The sequence below is a fragment of the Rhineura floridana genome, chromosome 7, assembly GCF_030035675.1.
Source record: "Rhineura floridana isolate rRhiFlo1 chromosome 7, rRhiFlo1.hap2, whole genome shotgun sequence".
NCBI lineage: Eukaryota > Metazoa > Chordata > Lepidosauria > Squamata > Rhineuridae > Rhineura > Rhineura floridana.
Genome location: NC_084486.1, coordinates 38,109,457 through 38,132,371, shown reverse-complemented (window position 1 = coordinate 38,132,371; position 22,915 = coordinate 38,109,457). Strand labels below are relative to the sequence as shown.

General features: G+C 43.9%; 1 protein-coding gene across 10 annotated transcripts in view; it reads left to right on the top strand.

Moving 5' to 3' along the window:
* Positions 1-13,897, top strand: part of ADAMTS14 (ADAM metallopeptidase with thrombospondin type 1 motif 14) — a 96,058-nt gene extending 82,161 nt beyond the window's left edge. For 9 of the 10 annotated variants that reach the window (XM_061635262.1, XM_061635261.1, XM_061635260.1 and 6 more), the window contains 5 exons: positions 1,269-1,401; positions 3,796-4,003; positions 5,811-5,940; positions 7,640-7,747; positions 10,331-13,897. In XM_061635262.1, the coding sequence (XP_061491246.1) occupies positions 1,269-1,401; positions 3,796-4,003; positions 5,811-5,940; positions 7,640-7,747; positions 10,331-10,965 (1,214 nt within the window). In that variant the 3' untranslated portion in view covers positions 10,966-13,897. Of the gene's footprint in view, positions 1-1,268; positions 1,402-3,795; positions 4,004-5,810; positions 5,941-7,639; positions 7,748-9,341; positions 9,399-10,330 lie in introns of all 10 variants that reach the window. The other variant, XM_061635268.1, reaches the window with a different exon arrangement.
* Positions 13,898-22,915: the final 9,018 nt, after the last annotated feature.

Here is a 22,915-nt window from a genome sequence, read left to right as displayed (position 1 = left end):
GGGGCTTCCTAACAGTTCTCAGCACCCTTAGCAAACTACAGTTTCCAGGATTCTTTGGGGGAAGCCATGTTTGTTTAAAGTAGTATGATACTGCTTTAAATGTATAGTGCAGATGGGACCCTAGTAATTTTTTTCTGATGCAGGGTAAGGAACCACCTCTCCTTGCAAGGAGGGAATGCTCGAGGAAAACTGGCTAAACTAGATTTTTGTGTGTGCAAGGAAAGGGTTGCGGGCTGGAGCTCTCCTAGTGAAGTGAACTACTTGAGATAAAGTGCTCCAATCTGTAGGCACTTATACCATAGACTCAGGTGTCTTACAAGTAATTAATGCTGCCTTTGGGGTTGCCAAGCAACCACAATAGGCGGTTGCCCTCCTATGAAGTCTAAGCTGAGGCCGAAAGACCAAAACTGCTGATTACTCCAAAATTCAGCATCTGTTTTGTATTGTGTTATGATGTGAAATCCTTCCTGCCTTTGGTTTCTTGTAAGCACGCAGTGGTGGTGTGGTAGTGGTTGTGTAATATTTACTGACTGATTTATTCATGTGATGCAAAGGTGTGAATGGAAGTCTGCGAAATAGAAGTCACACACAAATAGTGCAACATATTGGGGTCAATTTTTAAATGAGTGCATTTTCTATATGGCTGTTCTGTCTGTAATATGGCTATTCAGCAAAGTGACCTATTATGCAAATGAACATGATGTGAAAGTGGAAACAAAAATGAATAGGAAAAAAAGGGGGGATTTTGGCTGCCTCTGTTAGCCAGAGAGAGAGAGTAGTAGTTTTATCAGGTGGAATTTATCTAAAAACAGTTTGCTGTGCCACATGGAAGCTGCACATCAGTTTTTCCTGTGCACTGTGGCACTAGGCTTCGTAATACCATGCCTGCACTATTTTTAATGTATTTGTTATATTGGTATCCTGACACTTTTTCATGGTCTTTTCATAGGGGCTTCATATGCTGGCTGGACCTAGTAGCTTCCAAGAGAAGACTATATTAGGTGCCTGCAGACCATTTTCAGGGCCCGGAAGACTTTTGTTTTGCAGTGCTTTTAGTGTTTTGTTTGTCATCTTGCACACCTTCTGGGATGAAGGGCAGAATATTGACTGACTGACTGACTGATTGATTGATTTAACATAGTAGTACTGGGCTAGACTTGTGTATTACAATCTATCAGGAGACTGCTCATATGTCTGTGCACTTTGAGAAACTTCAGCAGACATGTGGGTACCCTCATAGTTGAAGTTTTGCTTCTGCTGCTTTGCAGGGATACAGTACACCAAGTATGGCTGCCGGAGGAAGAGTGATAATCGAATGGTGCATCGGAACTTCTGCGATAATGGAAAGAAACCAAAGCCAATCCGCAGGAGATGCAACATGCAGGAGTGCTCTCAACCAGCGTGAGTGCTTTTCCCTTCTTTTCCAACACAGCATCTTCCAGCTTTTTCTGAAATAAGTTGCTGAGTGTTAAAATAGGCAGAAGTGGTTTTACTAAAGCCATTATTGTCGCTTCTCAACTGTGAGGCATCCAGTACCTGAGTTAGTTTTAGGATTAAATCCAGTGTCAGCCATGAACTCATTGCATGGCTTTGAGCAAATCACTGTGTCTTCATTTCAGCTCCATACCAGAAATACTATTTTAGGGGCTGGGGGAGAGTGTGAAATGGTGGGGAGAGGAGGAATCTCGGAAAGGGGGAAAAGCCTATTCTGGCGTATATTCAAGATTAAAATTCAAATAAAGAGCATTTGTTGCAGGGGTTTTATACGTCATATTTACCTTTGCACTGTTATCAATGCAGATCAATTACCTTTTATTTGTTTCTATTTTTAAAAAATGTATCCTCCCTTTCTATTTAAATAAATGTCCAAGGCAGCATCACTTTAAGGAAAGGTATTTTTGCACTTGATATCAGCTCCTATGACACGGACCCAATGGGAGAAGAAATATATACATGTATATATATATCCATAGATGTAATTTTACTCTCCCTAATAAAAAGGGGCAAATTATTCCTTATGTGTACTGCAGGAACGTAAAATAAGCCATTTTCCATTGTTTGAAATGCCTATGGGCCAATTCACACAACTGTTTCTGAGATGAAGTCACCTCAATATTTACATGGTATCATGGTCTTGTATGTGATAAAATTGCAAGTTACCACATTCTGAAAAACTAGAAAGACCATTTTATTTATGAATATTGAAATAAAAAGCCACCATGTGTCTATTATTGTATCAGGTGTCAACAATATGCTGATGATACCCAGCTCTATTTCTCAGTAACATCTGAATTGGGAGAGGTCGTGCAACCCCCGGACCAGTGCCTGGACTCGGTGGTGGGCTGGATAAGGGCCAGTAAACTGAGTCTGAGTCCTAGCAAGACAGAGGCTTTGTGGGTTGGTGGTTCCCAAGTCTGGATAATTGGTCAGTTGCCTGCTTTGGATGGGGTTGTACTCCCTCTGAAAGAGCAGGTTTGTAGTCTGGGGGTGCTCCTGGATGCATCTTTGTTGCTAGAGGCCCAGGTAACCTCAGTGGCTAGGAGTGCCTTTTACCAGCTTCGACTGGTAAGATAGCTGTGGCTGTTTCTGGACCACGATAGTCTGACCACTGTTGTCCATGCACTGGTAACCACTAGGCTGGATTACTGTAATGCACTGTATGTGGGGCTGCCCTTGAGGTTGGTCTGGAAGATGCAGCTGGTGCAAAATACGGCAGCACGACTGCTTACTGGGGCAGGACATTGCCAACATGTTACCCCACTGCTGAAAGAATTGCACTGGCTGCCCATTAGTTACTGGGCTAAGTTCAAGGTTTTAGTTTTGGTGTATAACGCACTATACAACTTGGGACCAGGACACCTGAAAGATCGTCCTACCCCTTATATACTCAGTCAATCTCTGTGCTCTGCAGGTGAGGGCCTCCTGTAAATACCATCTTATCAGGAAATCTGTTCCGCACAACATAGGAAGCAGACTTTCAGTGTAGTGGCACGTAGCATTTGGAAATCCCTCCCCTTAAATATTAAACTGGAGCCACCTCTGTTGTCTTTTTGGTGCCTACTGAAGAGCTTCCTCTTTCAACAAGCCTTTTAAGTAAAGACCTTCTCCCAGTCTGCTTCTGTGTTGGAATAGTTTTAAAGATTTTTTTAAAAAGATATTTTGTTTTATGGATGTTTTTAGTGTTTTGTCATTTGTTTGTCCCCCAGGCTCCTTCTAAGAGGAAAGGTGGCATATAAATTTAAATAATAATAATAATGGTCATGTGAAATCAGCCCTGCTGTTGTTGCTCATGACAGAAGCTGGGATTATTAGAGTCCTTAGTTGTTATAAGTCAGGGCTGTGCATCCTAACTTCAGTCAGGCTTTGATAATGTATTCTGGTTAAGAATGGTAAGAACGTATGAAGCACCATTGTGGATCAGACCATGTATTTCAGCATTCAGTTTTGATCTGTGGACAGTAAGATGCACCTATAATCATATTCTGAGATTTCCTATTTGAAATCTCAGCATCCTTCAGATTTGCAACCCAGATGGCCTAATTTTCAATGAGATGACAAATCTGTATCTGAGCTAACCCTAACCCTAATCGCTGCCTGTAGAAAACTGGCATGATAGGGAGAAGGCTAGGCTAGGTTTTCCCCCAATGTCTTAGTTTCCTGTGTGCAGGGAATTATTGTGTGCCTGCCTATAGTCTGAAGTGGCACAGTCCAGCTTTACCTCCTCAATGAGAACTAAGCTGATGAGTCTTTCTGTTCCCAGACTGGCAGTGTATGGCTTTACTGTTCTCTTCGCAGCTGGGGGGCAGAGGAGTGGGGTGCCTGTAGCAAGTCCTGTGGCAAGCTGGGAGTCCAAATCAGAGTGGTGCAGTGCATCCAGCACCTACACAACGGCACAAACAGGACAGTGCACACGAAATATTGCACAGGAGACAAGCCAGACACTCGTCGTTCCTGCAGTCGCATCCCATGTCCTGCCCAGTGGAGGACTGGTGCTTGGTCACAGGTAAGATAGCACTGCCACAGGGCTACGTTACTATAACTAACCTTAGGTGTTTTTGGTGCCTTAAGTAAAGTAATAAAAATATAAACCTCTGCTTGCATCTGCAGCACATCACAGAACATCTAGGTTTGATAGCAGGTTGATGATTTGTCAAAGCACAGCGAGGGCCTTCTTAGGAAGGAACCTAGGAAGCTGCTTCATACCAGCTCAGACCATTGTTCCATCTAGCTCAGTGCTGTCCACAGTCATTGATAGGTGCTCTTGAGGGTTTTAAACAGGAGTCTTTCCAAACCTTCCTTGAGATGCTGAGGATTGAACCTAGGACTTTCTGCGTGCAAAGTATGTGCTGTACTGGGGAGCCATCACCCTACCTTCATCCACATTCTCACATTTACATTAACAAATTGCCTTTTTCTCAGGTTCCTTCCTTGCAACTGACAATGAACTTTGGTACCTGTATCCTAACGAGTAACTGCTGCAGTTGGTTTTAGCCACTAGTTTTCCTATGATACTGTTGATGCTGCTAGTTGCTTGGTTTTCTTTCTTTCTTTCTTTCTTTCTTTCTTTCTTTCTTTCTTTCTTTCTTTCTTTCTTTCTTTCTTTCTTTCTTTCTTTCTTTCTTTCTTTCTTTCTTTCTTTCTTTCTTTCTTTCTTTCTTTCTTTCTTTCTTTCTTTCTTACAGCAAGAGGCATCCATTGGTTTTAGTCCGAATTTTCAATGAGATATTCAAGGTGCTTCAGGTTCCACTGCCCCACGGACATGAAGCCGCCAGCTGCCACTGCACGCAACTGTCCTTCCTTTGACCACAGCCCTCTACTTAACAGAGTCTGTCCTACTGGGTTTGCTATTAGGGAATATAGCTCAGGCTGTATCACAATATTGCTATCCTTGTTTGGAAGGGTTTGAGAGCACTTGCTGTGCCAGGAGGATACTTTTTTAAAAAATAAAAAGCACACAGCACAACACCAATCCCCACTAGTATTACAGGAGAATTTGAGAATGGGGTTGGGGAAATTTAGTTTGCTGTCTGTAAACAAATGGCTTGCGATTTTGATGTGGCTTTTCAGGAGATGTTACTGGAATCCAGAAAATCCTAGATATCGCAGTTGCAGAGGAGTTCAAAAATATGTCTGGCTAAAACTGAAACTGCTACAAGACCTGATATAATCTTTCAAGAAATGGTCTCATTTGTTTTGAGCGCTCATGCTTTTCTAAATATATATATCATGACACAAACTCCCTTGCCTGACATTGTCTTGATTTTTTTCTAAAAACAGTTTGAGAATAAAATATTGTAAGACAACTTACGCATCAATAGTGGCTTGGCATCAAGCATGTTTGTGAAAATAGACAGATTAAGCTAAGTGTTGTAGAATTTAAAATACTGACATCAAGTCTTGCCCTCAGGGTTATATGTCTAATTTAGTCAAGGAGATAAGTTCCACTGTGGTAAAAAAATATTATTTTATTTGTATTTCACAAACATGGACTAGTTCTCATCCAGAAATTCTCGCTACAGCTTTAATAGTTGGCTACATATTGGAGTGGAGGGGATATTGTGTGTGTTTGCAGTTATCCTAATGTAGTGATTGAAATTGCATTTGCTTTGGATGCATGAATCTAGGGAGAGGAACCATGTGCACAGCAGCGTTTTGCACTCGCTGCCCCAGTGACTTGCACACCTATGGATCCTCCTTGCTGGCTCAGTGCTGTTTTCTTCTGGTGTCTCAGGGGAGTGCATTTGAAGAGCTCCAGCCCTCCTCCTTTCCTCCTCCCTGATAGATGTATTTTTCTTCTTCCTCTGTGGCAGTGCTCTGTCAGCTGCGGAGAAGGCATCCAGCAGCGCCAGGTGGTCTGCAAGTCCAATGACAACAATATTGGTCAGTGTGAAAATGAGAAGCCAGAGACCATCCAAGTTTGCAAAATGGCAGCATGCCCAGGTGAGAGAAGCTGGAACTGCAGAAAAAATGGAATAAAAATGTCTGCATGTATTCAGTGTGAATAAAATAGCTGTTGAATTAAAACGCACACACACACACACACACACGGAGCCAAAATGTGGTGATGCCCATGGGTGTATATGAATGACATAGTGCTTATTTATACATAAACAAATAGGGTTTTTGTCATTCGTTGGCACCCTGTACAGTACATATATGTAGTATCCAAAAAGTCATGACAGCCAGGACTAGAAAGTCAGTGATCGCCAAAGAAGTACGCAGATCATAGAATCGTAGAGTTGGAAGGGGCCCATAAGGCCATTGAGTCCAACCCCCTGCTCAGTGCAGGAATCCAACTTAAAACATCCCCAACAGGTGTCTGTCCAGCTGCCTCTTGAATGCTTCCAGTGTTGGAGAGCCCACCACCTCCCTAGGTAACTGGTTCCATTGTTGTACTGCTCTAACAGTTAGGAAGCTTTTCCTGATGTTCAGTCAAAATCTGGCTTCCTGCAACTTGAACCCATTATTCCGTGTCCTGCATGGTCTGGTGAAGTCTCTGGGCAGTAAGTCTGAGGATCTTCTGACTCAAATGCTAATTCCATGACTTAACTCTGTTGCAGACCACGCTATCTTTCCAGTTCTTTGGTTCAGTTGTTTGTGCTTTAGTTTAAAGCAGGTACGAGCAGCATATGGAGAACTAGAGAATATTTTGTTCCCTGTTTGTGTTTAGCTTCTGGCACTTTTAAATGATCTGCTAGATGAGAATGTATGCCTTTAATATTTTTGAACCAGATGCTGGTGGTGGTATTTTTTCAATGAATTTTGTGTGGGATGCTTTTGAAGCCATTCTTGCTGCTCACCACCACTACATCTGATGAGAGATGTATGGATTGAAATGTTCAGAGGTCATCAACCTTCCAGATAGTCCTGATTTTTGTGGCATGAGCTTTTGTGGACTAGAGAGTGTGGCAAGTGGTGGGAGACATGGCCACAGCCATCACTACCCGGATCTAATACCATATGTGGGTAACAACTGCCTGTATGAGCAGAGGCAGCGGCTGGAACTGAAAGCTGCAGCTCTGTGCTTCAGGGGTGGTAGCTCCATGGAGCTCTGCTGCGTGAAGGGGGATTGGGACAAGGCAGAGTGGGAGAAGGACCTGGAAGAGCAAAGCTGGCCCACTTAGGGACAGCTGTTTTGGGCTTGCAGAGGCCACATTCCCAGTTCCTAGGAAAAAGAGATGGAAGGAGGAGGAGCCAAGACTTTCTGACAGCCTCAGAGGCCTTAGGAAGTAAGGAAACAACTTGGACTCACCAGGAAAGTGAGAATGTATAGAGTCTGCTCTCAGAGAGAGGCAGCAGGGAGGAAGACCAGAAGGCAAAGGCAAAGTGACATATCTATGCTAACCCTGGGAGCTGTAAATAAACAGAATACGTACCTGGGTGCATGGTTTCTTTTGATGTTGAGCTGCGTGAAGAATGGTGAAGCCATGGAAGCTTATGCCACAGTTAATCTGTTAGTCTCTAGAGGGCCAAAATGCCCCCCCTCTTTTTGTATTTTCTTCAAAACATTTGAAACCATGTCATGAAAGATTGAGGATGATCATGGGAAAGTCTCTAGTGTCCCACCTTCCCTAAAACGTTTTTACTTGTTATTATTGTCCAGATACTTGACCTATATTCCTTTCTCCTTCCCCACCAGGAAAGCTGTTAAGCATCACAGCAAATGCAGACACCAGTGATCATGTGACTCCTAAGGTCCAATGGGTGCCTCAGGAGAGTGCCAAAAATCCTGTTAGCAAGATATCAAGTGAGTGCACTTCTGTTTCACATTTTGAATTATCATCTGTTTTACTCTCAATTTCCTTTTTAAATACCAGTCGCTACTCAGATAAGATTTAATTTGTGAAATGTTAGAACTACTGTCAGGGTTTTTCCAGGTTGTCCAGTCATGCAGCTGAGTTGCTGCAATTTTATGTGTAGGAAGTTGAGGGAGGGTGTTACTGAGCAGCAGAACTGGGGGGGGGGGGCTGCTGTTTCCTGGAAGGCTTCTTGTGTTGCTATTGTGTGCTTGAGAATGGGAAGCTGCCATTTTGGAAACTTCCCTTATTCTGTGCCTTTCCTTGGAGAACTGAGAAGAAGGAAAACCTGAGATGTCCCCTGTTCAGTTGTGTAAATGAGTAAATATAGTGCTGAAGTCATTGGCCAGGGATTGGGATCCTCAGCCCCAGAGGCAAAATATTCCCAAAATAGGTTCAGCACCTTGGACAGCTCCTTGAAAGTTCAGACTAAAACCTGGAGCAGATTCCACTGCCCCACTGACATGGAGCCACCAGCAGCCACTGCCCTCCAAGCCTCTTCTTCTAGCTTTTGGAACTCTTCCCCAGGCCATAACCCCTCCCCAAACCACACCCCTCACTGACCTTGCTTCACACTCTCCTTGAAGTGTTTTCTCCTGGCTAGAATGTATCCTTGAGTTCTGATAATTACTCTTGCTTGTCTGGATGGAGGAGTGTGTGTAGAAACTGGCCTACTGTACAGAGGTAAAAATTTCATTCATTTTCTGCCCACTTTTGCCTCTAAATATGGCCAGAATGAAATGTGACCCTCTGGCTCAAACAAGGTTTCCCTGCTCCTGCTAAAGGTCATTTCATAGAAATCAATTCATCCCAGTACAGATTTTTGTGCTCTGTAAATCAGGCCTACCCAACTTGGGCTCCACCAAGCTGAACACAGCCTACTAGCCCTGTATGGTGACCCACCTGGTTCTTGACTAACCCCAGCAGGCAGCAAGTTTTATGGAGCTCTCGATGGGTCAACATACCATGCCATAGCTTGGTTCTCAAGTTGTGCTGTCTGTCTTAAATTATCCATGGTAAAACACAAATACTTTACAGAAAGAGTTGTCTATAAATTAACCTGTGTTGCTGTTATTACCAACACGGCTATAGTGTAAATAATTAAATAAGCAATCTTCGGGAGGAATAGGCCAACTTTGTTAAATTCTTCATCACCTTATAGAACACCAAATAATGTGGAAAGGTTTCAATTTGCCATGATTCATAGATACATGATCCCAGTTTGGAATTAGTTTGGGATTAATGCTGATCCAAGAGCCTTATAGTGCCAGCTCTACTCAGAAGTAGATCCCATTGAATTCAGTGGGGCTTACCCCCAGGTAAACAACTGCAGTCTCTTAAGGTCATTGTTTGGAAATGAAGCACTGCCATCTAGTGGGGTTTTTTTGCAGGATTCTCTGACTGGTGTTGACCTTGCAGAATGTTAAAAGCAAATTCCTGAGTAGGTACTTGTGCCTGCCTTTTTGTTTGCCTGCTTCTCTTTCAGCTGTCTGCTCACTTGCATCTCACTGACTTTACGTTCCTCTCTTTGTCTTCTCCTCTTAGGCTCCCATGCTGATATTCTGTGCTTGCTGACATATCCATAGGCCTAATGCCACTCGGGTACACACTTTTATGCACCTAGATTTCTGTAAACAGTAAAGACTATAGTAGTTGTCACTTGACACCTATCATTTTGAATCTTCATTCCCCCTGCCTATGTTTCAACACCTCCCCACAACATTGTTTCTCTTTAGAAATAGGCACGAGGCTCAGAGTTTTTTAGCCTGTGTATTGTAGGGCTAGGGTTGTGGAATTGGCCATTTTTCCATAGAGGTGGGAGAAGGGGAAGGTAGAGTGACACACGCAACACTAAATTTCTGATTCCTGATTGAAACTGTCCTATGCACCAGGATCATAGTATGGATATTAGGGTGAAAGGGACTAGGGCACTGAACCCCTTCAGCCCTCCAGTATCTCTGACACCCCATGCTCCTTGCCCCATATATGACAAATGGTATCCAACCTACAGCACTGGAGTCCCACAGGTCTGTGAATCTTTTCTCTTTTTTGTCTATTCTCCCTCTGCTTAACTCTATTTCTGAGACCAATGCTTTTGTATTGTTAGTTGTATATATAACTGTATATCATGAATTTGTTTAATTCATATGGAGCATCCTTCTGAGGGGGTTGGGGAGTTTGTGGACCTCCAGATATGATTGAACTCCCATCAGCCCCAGCCAGCATAACCAAATATGCATAACCAAGGACAATGAGAGTTTGGAGTCCAGCAGCACCTGGATGGCCACAGATCCCCTGCTCCCATTCTATGGCAATAAAAGTGATGGAGCCCAGGCTGGCATGTTTTTGACCCAGCTGAACATATGTGCACGGGGGGGGGATGATAGTATTTTCATAGAATGGAAATGAGATCATTTACACTGTCCTGTTCTGTGATTTGAAATCGTGATAGATTTGGTGGCAGTTTGTCTGCTCAGTAGATGTATATCCTTCCTCCATTTAAAGAAACCTCTTTGTAACTTTCCTTGTTACAGAGGAGCTGTGCCTTGGAGACAAATCCATATTCTGCCAGATGGAAGTCCTGGCTCGCTATTGCTCCATTCCTGGCTACAACAAGCTCTGCTGTGAATCCTGTAGCAAAAAGGTCACCACTAGTCAGCCTCCCACCATTGACCATGGAGCTTCTGAGACTGGAACCCGTGGAGGTGCTGTTCTTCCCAGCCCTTTCCCACAACTGCCACTCCATCCCACTGTCATGAGCCAACTGCAAAGGATTAAGGGTACAGCTCCAAAAGAGACAGAGACAGCCCATGGCTTCCTAGCCACCCTCACTGGCTCAGCTGCCTTTGGCACCTGCCAGGTTAATGCTGCTTCACAGTCTCAGGACAGTCCTGACAATGGCGCTTCAAAAGTGGACACGTCAAGGCTGCTATCTCCTCATCCTCCTGCTCCCCTGGAGGCTCCAGTAGGGTGGAGTCCTGTAGAGCTCCGGAGCAGCTCAGAGTTCCAGTGGTTCCCGGTTACCTTGGACAAACCTTTAGCTGTTTCACAAAAAGGAAGCGAGTCTCCTCTTCTTCTTTCTCAAGACATAGCGGGACAGAGGAAGGACAGCATGGAGCTCAAACAGTCAGCTACCAGTCTCAGGACCTCCTCCCCTGTTGTGACATGAGTATATGTGTGTGTGGGTTTCTTTTTCTGGAACCTTTATTGTTATCTATCTCAACACAGTTTACATGGGGCAAAGCCGGCACATGTTTCTGAGCCCCTTTCCAAAATGGAAGGAGTGCCAGTTTCGGACACAACCCCTTTCATTTAGCAACGATGATGATTTAGTTGTTGTTCTGTGGCACTTTTTTTAAAAAAAAACAGTGAAGGAAACAAACTGAAACTGTTGCAGCAGCAGCCATTTTGTTGCCAACAAACTGCCAAGAGCACAGTGGTTGTGTAGCCCAGGATAGGTTACCTCAGAGTGTGGCTTGAATCGGCAGGGCTTTTTCTTCAAGGGTGCTAACTAGAGATCTTTCAAACAATACAGCAAGACAAAGCAAAGCCAGCTCAAGGACCTTCTTTTACCCTTCTCCTTACTTTCCTCTCATTGCTGCTGCTAATCCAGCCATCTGGAGCATGCTGGATCCTTGAAACGGTGCTGCAGGTGACATAGTTCTGGTATGAGTTATGATGCAACTTGCTTACAGAAGACCATGTGGACTGAAGTTTATTATGTAAGGAGGGATAAGGAAACCTAGGGTGCTTCCAGAGGGGGGTTAATACTGCAAATGGGTCATACAAATACTACAAACGGGTTACTGGCAACATTGGATTTCCCCCAGAAAGAGTAAGTCCAGATTAAAAGGGTGGGGGGAGAAATACAGCTGGTTTTTTTTTTATGACGACGCCATGCGGATGCTGCAAAAACCCTTGCATGGATGAGGAGCACCAGCCCTACAATAAATACCCATCTGGAAGCACCCCTAGTTTAGAATGCAGGAAAGTGTGTGTGGTTTGGCCTAATGGTCTTCTGAGTCAGCAAGCCGCCCTCTGTGCATTGCTGAGCTGGGGTGCTGACACTCTTGGGAAGGGGATGTTGAACCCCAAAGCTCACTTTGAGTGTCTCTTGAATGGTGTATGAGCAGTGAACATCTTTTCTTTTAAAACCGGTGTTCCCAGTTTGTGGCATTATAAGGCCTTTCGTATAGCATGGCAGTGACACTTGTGAGACACCAGCGGGGAGAATATCAGAAGATGGGGATTGACTTGCTAGATTGGGCCAACTGCCCATCTATTCCACTTTGCCTAGAAGTTCACAAGGAGGTGAGTGATTGTTTCTGGCCATTCTTTGTTCCTAGCATTTGGTAGCCGGCAGTATGCTGCCCTTGACAATAGTGGAGTTTTGGACCAAACCAGGGAACCAAGTACCCAAACATGTTACCAAATGCTTTGTGTTTTGAAATAATATTATTGCTGCAAGCATCTTGCAGAGAGGATAACCTTCCTGTTTTTGTTTTTTAAGTCACTTGGACACCTTTTGTCCTTCACAATGCAGTTCATTTCATTTTTGAGTTTGAAGACATTCCTTTGCATTGGCAAGGTGCTCTTTTGGACTCTGCTTGAGATGGGAGGTGATATTGGTGACCCTGATTTAAATAAAATATGCCCACCACAGAAATTCTGAATAAGTTATGTAATAGGTGCATTTTTTAAAAGAGTGACATTTAACCAGGAACTATATGAACTGCGAAAGGCTGCTCTAAAATGTTCGATACAAGCTGCATTTTGCTGAGTCATGGGTGCTAAGTAAGAGCCAGGTGCTGTAAGAGCCAAGAACTGGTTACATGAAACATTTAATAGTCTTTGTCTTTTGGGAAAGAAGTACCAGGCTGGTTAATATGAAAATGGACACCCCATCCCACCCCCACCGATGCACTTAAGGCTCTCTTTTCAGGGGTTGTGGTTTGTTGGTAATTTTTTTTTTTTGCAGTCCCCTTTTATTTTTCCTTTAATCATGTTTACACCATATGAAACCTGAAAGGCATTATTTGTCCTTTCTAGAACTTTGTAAATGCCACAAGCGTAGTCTCAGGGATCAGGACAGCTTTGTGTAGTGCCCACTGTGAATCTCATTGATCTTCACTTCGCAACTCACTCCTGCTGTTTTTTGTTTGAGGGATGCTTCCTATGTTACTCTGAAAAGATAAAAGTCCTAACATTTTAAGATCCGGGGGGGGGGGGAGACCATCAGATCATCGCAACGGTAACATAGAAAAGGAGAGGAGTTTTAGGACAGAAAAATACAGGACAAATCTCTGGAAAGTCAGTGGCCATATGTCTGCATTCAGAAAAAAAGATATTTGTATATTTTAAACATCATCTTCATTGACTGTTTATAAAACACAACTTATACTTTCCACGCTGCATGTTTTCACAGGGTTGTGCAAAAATGGCTGTTGTGAGAAATTGGTACTGATAGTACAAAATGGAGGAGAAAGAGATGGAGAAAAGGGTGAACCAATAATTCTGCTTGATTTAAGTGGTATGGCAGGTCATGCAGTTGCTGAGTACAGAAGCATTAAATGTATCCTTGAGACCAGCAGCCAAAGTTTTGGGTTGGTTACATTTCAACTCCATATGTGGACTTGAGTTTTCCTTATATCCCAGCCCTTCACCTCAACTTGTGCAGCTCAACTTTCTCCCATCTTACTTTCCCCTCTGACTTTTCCTTTGATCACCTCCTCACCCTCTTACTCCTCTGGATCATTCCGTCTTCCAAGCCGCCTTTCTTAAGCTTGCTGGCTGCCTCTGACACGCTGTCACTTTAGGTCCTTGCCTTCTTCTTCCCTAAGCCCTTCCTGCTCTTCCTCGCTTAGTGATCTGAACAACTTAACAAATCGCAGCCATAAACACTTAGGGTGAAAACAGTTCAGCCAAAGGGAGGCCAAACTCATTGCACCTATCCCATCCTGCTTTAAAATCATGGTTGTTCCCCTAAGAGCCTTCATCACTACCATCACATCCCTTTGTTTATTGAGATATAGACAAGGAGTAGCTAACCTTTTTTGGCTCAAGAGCCACACCTCCAAGGGCTACTTCCAGCATGTCTTTATTCTGGGCAAGGCTGGTGTAGGAATAAGAATACACACTTCCGTTATCCAAAGGTATTGCAGTTGGCAGCTAGTGGCAGCAAACAAAGCTGAAAGCACAAGACTGCTCCTGTGCATTCAAGAAGTGCTCTGAATATGGAAGTAAAGCTAGACTTTGTAATGGCTATCAATTTTAGGAGACGTCTCCCAAGAAACATAAAAAATTGTTTAAAATCAGCAATGGAACACCTGAACAACAGCAGGGATGCTGTGGTCAGCCAATTTTTTTAAAAAGCTCCTGCTGACATAGCTCCCCCAAAATATGTGGGTCTTCTGTGGCCCCATATACAGCCCATGGGTTAGCTATCTCAATATAGACATTAGATCTTGTCCTAATTTTAAAGAAAAGTTTAAAACCCATGTTATTCTGGTGTGTTTGTTCCCCTGAGTGGGCCAAGCAGAATTTGTGTGTGTGCGTGTGTGTGAAAGAGAGAGAGATTCTTGTGACACAAAGCTCACTGAAGCAAGTGAGGGGCTGGTGCAGCAGATCCCAAGCTCTGTGCCATTAGAAATTTAAATAAATCATTGAAGGCTTCTGTAAACTCACAGAGGAGGCTGCTCACAATAGCTATGTGAGACTTACAGATCTGAAGTCAAGATATATTATGTCCACAGCATTCCCACAGTCTATCAGGGAGGTTACCTGATAACAAAATGAGATAAGATTCGTCTGGCAGGATTTGTTCTTTGACAAATCTGTGTTGGCTCCTAGAATCACTGCATTGTTTTCAAGGTGCTTGTAGACTGACTGCTTTATAATCTGCTCCAGAATTTTCCAGGGATTGATGTCAGGCTGACTGGTCTGTAGTTCCCTGGTTCCTCCTTTTTGCCTCTTTTGAAGATAGGGACACCATTATCCCTCCTCCAGCTATCTGGCACTTCACCCATCCTCCACGATTTTGCAAAAATTGAAAAGCGGTTCTGACAGTTCTTCAGCCAGTTCCACCAATACTCTAGGATGCAGTTTATTGGGGAGATTTGAACTTGTTCAAAGAAATTAGGTATTGCTTGACCATTTGTCTATCAATCTCAAGCTGCAATCGTGCCCCTTCATCATCACATTTCCCAGGAGGATGATAGACCCTCTTTTGGGAGAAGACTGAGTTAAAGAAGGAATTGAGCACCTCTGCCTTTTCTTTGTCATCTATTAGCATTTTGCCATCCTCACTGAGTAGCTGTGCCACCATTTCTTTTCTCTGTCTTTTACTATGGACATACCTGAAGAAAGCTTTTTTGTTGCTTTTGCCATCTCTCGCTAACTTCTGCTCATTCTCAACTTTAGCCTTCCCGACGCCATCCCTGCAATCCTGTGCTACCTTTCCATACTCTTCCTTTGTGACCTGGCCTTCCTTCCACTTCTTGTATATCTTTTTTTGTTTTCAGGTCATGTCCAAGTGTTTTTGTGAAGCCACACTGACTGCTTCTGCTGTCTTCCGCCTAATTCCTTGTTGGAATCATTTGCCATTGTGCCTTTCGAATTTCCCTTTTTTGAAATTCCCACCCATCTTGGTCTCCTTTTCTTATTAATGTCACTTGCCATGGGACCTTACTTATCATTGTTCAGAGTTTATTTAAACTTTCGTCTTACTTCTGTCCCTTCAAAGAAGAGAGAGACAGAAGGGGGTGTTGGAAAGAAAGAGAGAACAGGGGGTGGAAAAGAGGTGACTGCCCATTTTTGGCTCTGGCCCCACCCACATCCAACATGCTTCCCTCAACAGCTTACCCCAAGCGGAATCAGCCCTCAACAGAAAAAAGTTGCCCATCCCTCACTTGGGTGGCTTTAAAAGGGCATGTGATCCTTCACCACTATGGTAAGTGTCTGAATACAGGCTCCACTTGGGTTGGGTTAATCCATGTTAGGAACCTTTGGCCCTCCAGATGTCCTACACCTTGTATCAGCCCTATCAAGCATGGCCACTGGCCAGGGATGATGGGAGTTGTAGTTCATCATCTAGTGCCGAAGGTCCTCCACATCTGGGTTAATCCGTATGGGCTGTTCCCATGTGGTGACTGTCCACAATCTATAGATATAAAAAGGTAAGCCCTCACACCATCATGAAGCATCACAGTGAGGTGCGGCGGCATGGGTGAGCAAGCAGGTTATATGGTGGTGGCAGTGGAGACTGTGGCAGCTGTGGAGGCGGCTGGGGCTGCAGAGGGGGCAGAAGAGGGGGTGGCCTTGGAGAGGGAGGTGGATGCTGAGGAGGCTGCAAGTGTGGAGGTTGCAAGGCCGCAGCAAGTGGGAGGACTGAACTGGGTCTGAATAGGTAGGAGGCTGGTGGCAGTGGCCCAACAGCCAAGGCAAGTGGATTGCTGAGTGGAGTGGTGGCACAAGGGGAAGGCAATGGCAGTGAGGAGAAGAATGGTGGCGAGGGTGAGGGGTGAGGAAGGAGTGGTAGTAGCGAGGGGGAGTGTTTCTATGTGTGCGCAAGACAGAGAGAATGTCCCTGTATCTGTGTGTGCATGGGGATGCCAAGGGTGTGCCTGTGCGTTTGGGGGCATCTAGTATGGGTGGGAATGGGGGATTGGCAAGAGGCCTGGGACATGGGGGGATGGGAGGCCAGCCTTGCTGACCTGTGGGGGATAGGGAGTGGGGTGGGAACTTTGACAACCTGTGGGGGGAAGTGGGGGTACTTAAGAAATCTGGGAGGGGATGGTAGGTGGGGTTGACAAACAAAGCAGGCAGAACAAAACAAAGCAAGCAGCTTCCTTTCCAGTGATGCCTTCTGCATTCTGTTCTGCCAAATTCTACCAAAGCATCTCTCAAGTTTGGTGACAGCAGATCCTTGCTGCATGTTCTGAAGAAGAACCCCTCCTGTGAATCTCCAAATCAGTCAGCCTCCTTTTCAGATGTTTGGGGTGAGCTTCCGTACCTCCCTCCTCTTAAACCCAGATCCCATCCCTTCAAGAGCTGTGTTGGCCTTGATGAAGAGCAGCCCCTCCCCAGGAGCAATCTTGATTGATTGATTGATTGAAACTTTATTTTTACCCCGCCCTTTTTCCAAACTGGAACTCAAGGCGGCTTACAAATAGAACTACATGTAGTTAAAAACATAAAAAAGCATACAATTAAAATACAATTAAACTATGCACAACCTTAAAACCTTAAAAGGCACTTAAAAATCTAAAAATAATTTAAAATAATACCAATAATAATATAAAACAATAAAACAAGCCTTGTAAAGCCCAATCCTAAACACCTTCTATCCCAAAAGCCTGTCGGAATAAAAAAGTCTTTACTTGCCGACGGAAGGATGGCAAGGAGGGGGCCATTCGTGCCTCCCTAGGAAGGGAGTTCCAGAACTTAGGTGCAGCCACCGAGAAGGACCTATCTTGTGTCCCCACCAATCGCACTTGCAAAGGTGTTGGGACTGAGAGAAGGGCCTCTCCTGAAGATCTCAGGGCCCGGGCAGGCTCATATAGGGAGATACGGTCTGACAAATAGCCTGGACCTGGGCCGTATCCCTAACCCCCTATTAGATGTAGGAGCAGAGCTGGTGACAATGCCCAGGCCTAGGACAAGGGCTGGAGTACAAGGACTGGGGGACAGGGCAGCTCCTTCTTCCCTCAGACAGCAGACTTAATGGCAGTTAGAATCCTCAACCTGGGTGACTCTCCTCCCTCATCCAATGTCAACTGTAGTAGCTCTGGCTGTCTGAAGTAGAGCCAAAATTGGCTGGCTGTTGAAGAGCTGTCACTTTTAGTGGGGCGGAATGGATACTGCCTAACAACAGTTGAATCAGGGACCATCCTAGACCTAACATGCCAATTGATGGCAGGCGTCCCAGGTGTCCCAGTTATAGGCCTATTAACCTTTGTATTATCAGTGGGATGGGATACTTCTGGATGCTTGGGGGCATGGCCCTGGCACAGCTACTGCTGAGCATGATGGCATTGTGCCAAGACAAAGTGAAATGGTTTCATGCAAGGCCTTTGCACAATAACTTCCTTTCATACCAGGAGGAAAGTCAGGTCAATACGATGCTTCCCATTGCCAACAAGCTGAGGGGTCCATTGAACTGGTGACTGCATGAAGACATACTGATCCATGGAAGAGAACCTTTTGACAGCTATCAAGGTCACAGTCACTACAGATGCTAGCCTTAAGGATGGGAGGCATGCATAACAGACCAGGTGTCCCAGATCACCAGCAACAGCCTTGAAGGAGCATCACCTGATTGGAGCTCTGTGGTTCTCCTGGCCTTCTAGACTGTCATCTTCTCATTCAAACATCATTGTCCATGTGAGTCTGAGCACATGGAAAATTTACTCGGGTCTTTTTCAATATAATTTTTACAATGGCTTATGCAAAGTGCTTTTTTTTTTTGTCTGCTGCTTCAGAGACTTTTGTTGTTGTGTTAATTTTCTACCAACAAATACCAGGTCTTGTGTTACAGGATTGGGGTGAGTGGGAGCTAAGCTTTGGCTGCTGCTGTCAAAATGTGCTGCAAATGTACAATCACTCATTCAACACCATATTAACTAAAGTATACATGTTATCCTGGTTAACTCTGATAGACAGGGTGGGGAACCTGTTATGAGGTATCAAATATTGGGAATTTTTAATCTTTGATTCATCTCAGTGAACCAGAGTTTGAAAAGGCCTGCAACAGCAAAGATTCCTGGGAAACAGCCCCTCTGTGACCTCTGAGTACATATCTTGCAATGCCTGAAGGTATAGACTTCCTGACTCATGGAAATTTGGGATTTGTCACCCAGTAAGAATAGGCGCTCCTTTCCAACAAAGGAAATGTTTATGATAATCTAGGCCATCACGAGGAAACAGAATAGCTCCTTTCAAACTAGGAGGTGTTGTGCATTTCTAAGCCTTTGGAGAAGACAGGATAAACTCCTGTCAAACAAAGAAACAAAGATCACACCTATCATCCGGGAACTTATCAGGAAATGAGTGGGTTCCCACCTTCCTGATCACATTTACTTTGGGTTTACTTTGGGGTCAGTTTAGTTAGGAAAAGGTATAAAACATGAGGAGTGAGAAGGGGAGTTCAGTTCATCTTCTGGGGGGCTGCGACAACTGCTTTTCTTATCAACGCACACTAGCATCTTTGGGACAATTTCAGAGCTATGGATTTGGGTGAGAACTTTCAGATCTGGCCCTGGTTACAAAGGGTGGAGCTTTTGCTCATTGGGCTAGATATGAAAGTCTCTCTCAGCTTTAGGCTTGCAGCAACTCTCCAGGAAAGGTATATGCAACTATCTGGGCCTTTTTCTTTCCTTTTTTCTTTCTTTCTGTGTGGGTGAGCTTAATGTGAAAGTGTTTATAGGGCTAGTCTCTTTGCTCTAGTCTATCCAGTGTTGCTGAATGAATGAATGAATGAATAATAGTTAGAAAACTACTCATTGTTAACTGCAATTGTAAACTGCAATATTTTTCTTTGTTCCTTCTCTTAATAAAACCACTCTTTATTTTACTTGCAGTGTATGTGTTATTGAGTTAAGGGTAAAATTATACATGTTCTGGGGGTGACGTGCGGGTAACTCCAGCAAAAGATCCTGCTGCTCTCTTTTGGGGAATTTGGATTTCTAGTGAGCTCTGCTCATGAGGAAGTTCAAGGTCCCTTCGTAACAGCTGGTGGAGAATGGCGGGCAGCAAGGGTGTGCTGGGACTTTAAAATAATGTGTGAAAAGTCCAGCTACCTGGGGTACCGTGTAGTCAGTCCTGAGTGCATGTAAATGTTCTTGTGTTCATGTGTCTGTATGTTTTCACTCTTTCCTCAAAGGTTAAGGTGGGAGGTAAAAGTGTGGTAATGCAAAGGTTTGAGTATTAAAAAGGTAAAAAGTTTTCCCTGAACAAATGCTGTTTTCCTTTTGTTCCCTGTTCCCCTCCTTGACCCACAGAAGTGATCAATTTGTGAATGATTGAGGGCAAACATTCACACTGAAATCGAGCACTTGGGTAAGGATAAATTAATCCATGAGACGCTGGTTCATTCAGGATTAAATTTCTTTGGAAACTGGAGTTGTAGTTTCCAAAAACAGCGTTTTGTTCTTCCCTCCGCTTCCGCAAGATCGGGGGTCTTTACAATTGGGATCAGAGCTCCTTAGAAATAGGACCTGATTATGGCCAGTTTGTGAAGACTAGACTTGCCTGGGGAAGATTAAAAATCCTGAGGAAAAGGATCCATCCTGCAGGATTCCCTATTTTTGTACCTGTCCCTTTAATTTGGCTAAAAGTCCTTTAGCTTGCTGGCTTTTTGGCAGAGCTGGTGGCCAACAGCGCTGCTGAGAATCAATCAAGCTGGGGAAACTAGGAAAAAACTTTGCATTACCTAGGAGTGGGTTTTTATCTGGTGTGTTTTCTAAAGGAAAAAAGGGATTGCATAAAAAGTCAGAAAACATGGCAGAAGGTGTAGGATCACCTATGAGTGGGATTAAAAGGTTTTTGAAAAAGCAAGGTGATCTTTCTGCCATTGAGCGATGGATATCAAAGCGAGGAAACTGTATTTGGGGGGATGATTGCTTTCAGTCTGAGGATCCTTTTCAGGAATTCTCAGGGGCATTTGACCTGTACTGTCAGGAGTGCAAGCCTTCTAAGTTACAGAAAGAAGCTGCTGCTGTGTGGGGTTTATTTAATTCAATGCAAGCATCTTCTGCCAAATTAAAGAAGGCACAGGGGGAAATAAACAGGTTGCAAGGACAGATTGAGGACTGGGAGAGGGATTATGAACTTTTAAGGCAGCAATTGAAGAACAAAGAGGAGGAATTTGAGCAGGAAAAATTAGATTTTAAATCTGAAAAGGTTAGATGGGCTGCTTCTCTGAGCTCCATGGAAAGGGAGCGAGACCAAGCAGTCAGCTTTTCAAAAAAGGCTGGGGGGCAAATAGATGAATTAACCAGAGATATGAACCATGCCACCTTGGCAGCAGAACATCTTGTTAAAAGGGTACAAACACAAAGCAAAATAGTTAGTCATGTAGAGTGTGAGAAAAGAATAAGGGCACTAGAAGCAGAAGCAGAAGCACAAAAAGGGGTTCTGTCTATCTACAGGGGGGTATTGGGAGAGCCTGATTTGCAGCTACACCCAACACTGGCTTCTACTCCTCTTAGGGGTGCCTCTGAATCACCTTTTCAAGTAGAATCCCCCTTACCCATTGTTCCTACAGCCCCTCCTTCCTCTTGTTCCTTCCCTGAGCCTCATCCCCTCCCCACAGGAGGAAATAAGCCAGATTCTGTAATCAGGGAGCTGCAGAGGCTTGCTCTGGAAAACCCTGAATGGAAAATGGAACATCTTGCTCCTATATCACTGAGGGAAGTAAAGGAAACTAACACGAGGGGGCAGATCACTACAAAGGAGGTACAGGATGTTGTGAGCTGGACTCCTTCACAGGCAAAAGCAGTGGCAGAGTGCATGGGTCCTTTAAATAAAGATACTGCTTTAAACTGGATTACTCGAATGGAATCCATGCACCCCACTGCTGATCCTTATGATTTATCCCAAGTTGCTAGATATTGTACAGCTGACAATAATATAGCAAGCATTGAGGGGGCTATGGGTTTAATTAATGGACCCACAGCAGATGAGTGGAGAAGAACAGTGTTAAAAATATTTTCTCCAGGTTTAAATATACAGAAAATTTATTTGTTGGAAAGTCAAGGAGCTGGGGAAAGCCCAGAAGTGTATTTGAACTGAAAGAAATTGCTGGCACGTTTAGCAGATGGGGTACAGCGTAATGCTCAGGGTCAATGGAATTATGGGACTAGAGAGTTTATAGAATCTGCATATTCAGGATTAAATGCACAAACTAGGCTTTCATTAGGCAGAGTAAATCCAGAGGCAGTTACATGGCAGGAATTAAGGGAATAACACAAGATAGCAGCTTATTTAGGGAGACAGGAGTCTTGCGTAAAGGTGCCCCCACTTCTAAGAAAGCTCAGCTGAAACCTATTCAGGCTATAACATACACCAACCAGGGAGCACATTCTTCTGTGGTACCTACTGCTAATCGAGGAGTGCCTAACAGAGGAAATTACCAGCCATTGGGGAATAGTGGTCCCAACTGGGGTAATTTCACACCAATGGGAAATGCCAGAGGAGCACCTGGCAACTTTGGGAATAGAACTGGAAGAACTGGTGCCCCACGGGCTGCTTTTAATCAAAGTACAGCTAATCCTAGGGAGGACAGAATAGATTTTAGGGACCCAGTAAGGATTCAGATTTGGCAAGCACTTAGAGATATGGGAGAAGATATGAATGTACTCCACCTCCAACCTACATTAGCCCTTTTGGCTATACTAATAGGAAAGGTGAAGGCGCAATAGCAGATGTTCACAGAGGGGGATATTTGTCTAGAATAAGTTTTACTTTTCATTATTTGTCAGTTATTTCTTATCTTGTAAATGTTAAATTTCTTTTTGACGTGGTTCTGGTTTTTCGTTACTGCATGTTGAGCCAGAATTGCAGAAAAGGGAAAGAGATTGGTTCCCCCCCCCTTGTTCTCTAGATCTAGCACAAACGTATTAAGCATACATCTTGAAATCAGGAGAAGATACTAGAGTTCCTTTTGTTTAGATTAGACCTGAACCTTTGGCTGTTGCTTGTAGATAAAAGCCTGGCACAGTTAGTTTTTCTGTCAGAGGCCAAAGGGGCAAAATAAACAAAATTACTTTTGGAACTACTCTACCCATTTACCTGTATATAAAGGGAGGCAATTGTAAGTGCCAACTAAATTTGTATGTAGTGCCTTGTGGGTAGAAATGTTTTCCTCCCCCCCCCATACACTTTGATAGGGAAAAGATACCCATGAATTAGAAAGGTTGTAAGTAAAATGAAGGACTGAAAAGTTGTAGGAAAGCAAAGGTAGGAATGCAATATGAAGAATTCTAGGAAATAAGCTATTTTGATGGTAGAGGAAGGATAGTTTGAGAAATATTGATTGATGGTAATAAGAAAGGGGAAAAATGACAGGAAATAACAAAATGTTGTATGTGGTTCCTTTTTTTTTCATCATTGTGGCCAGATTG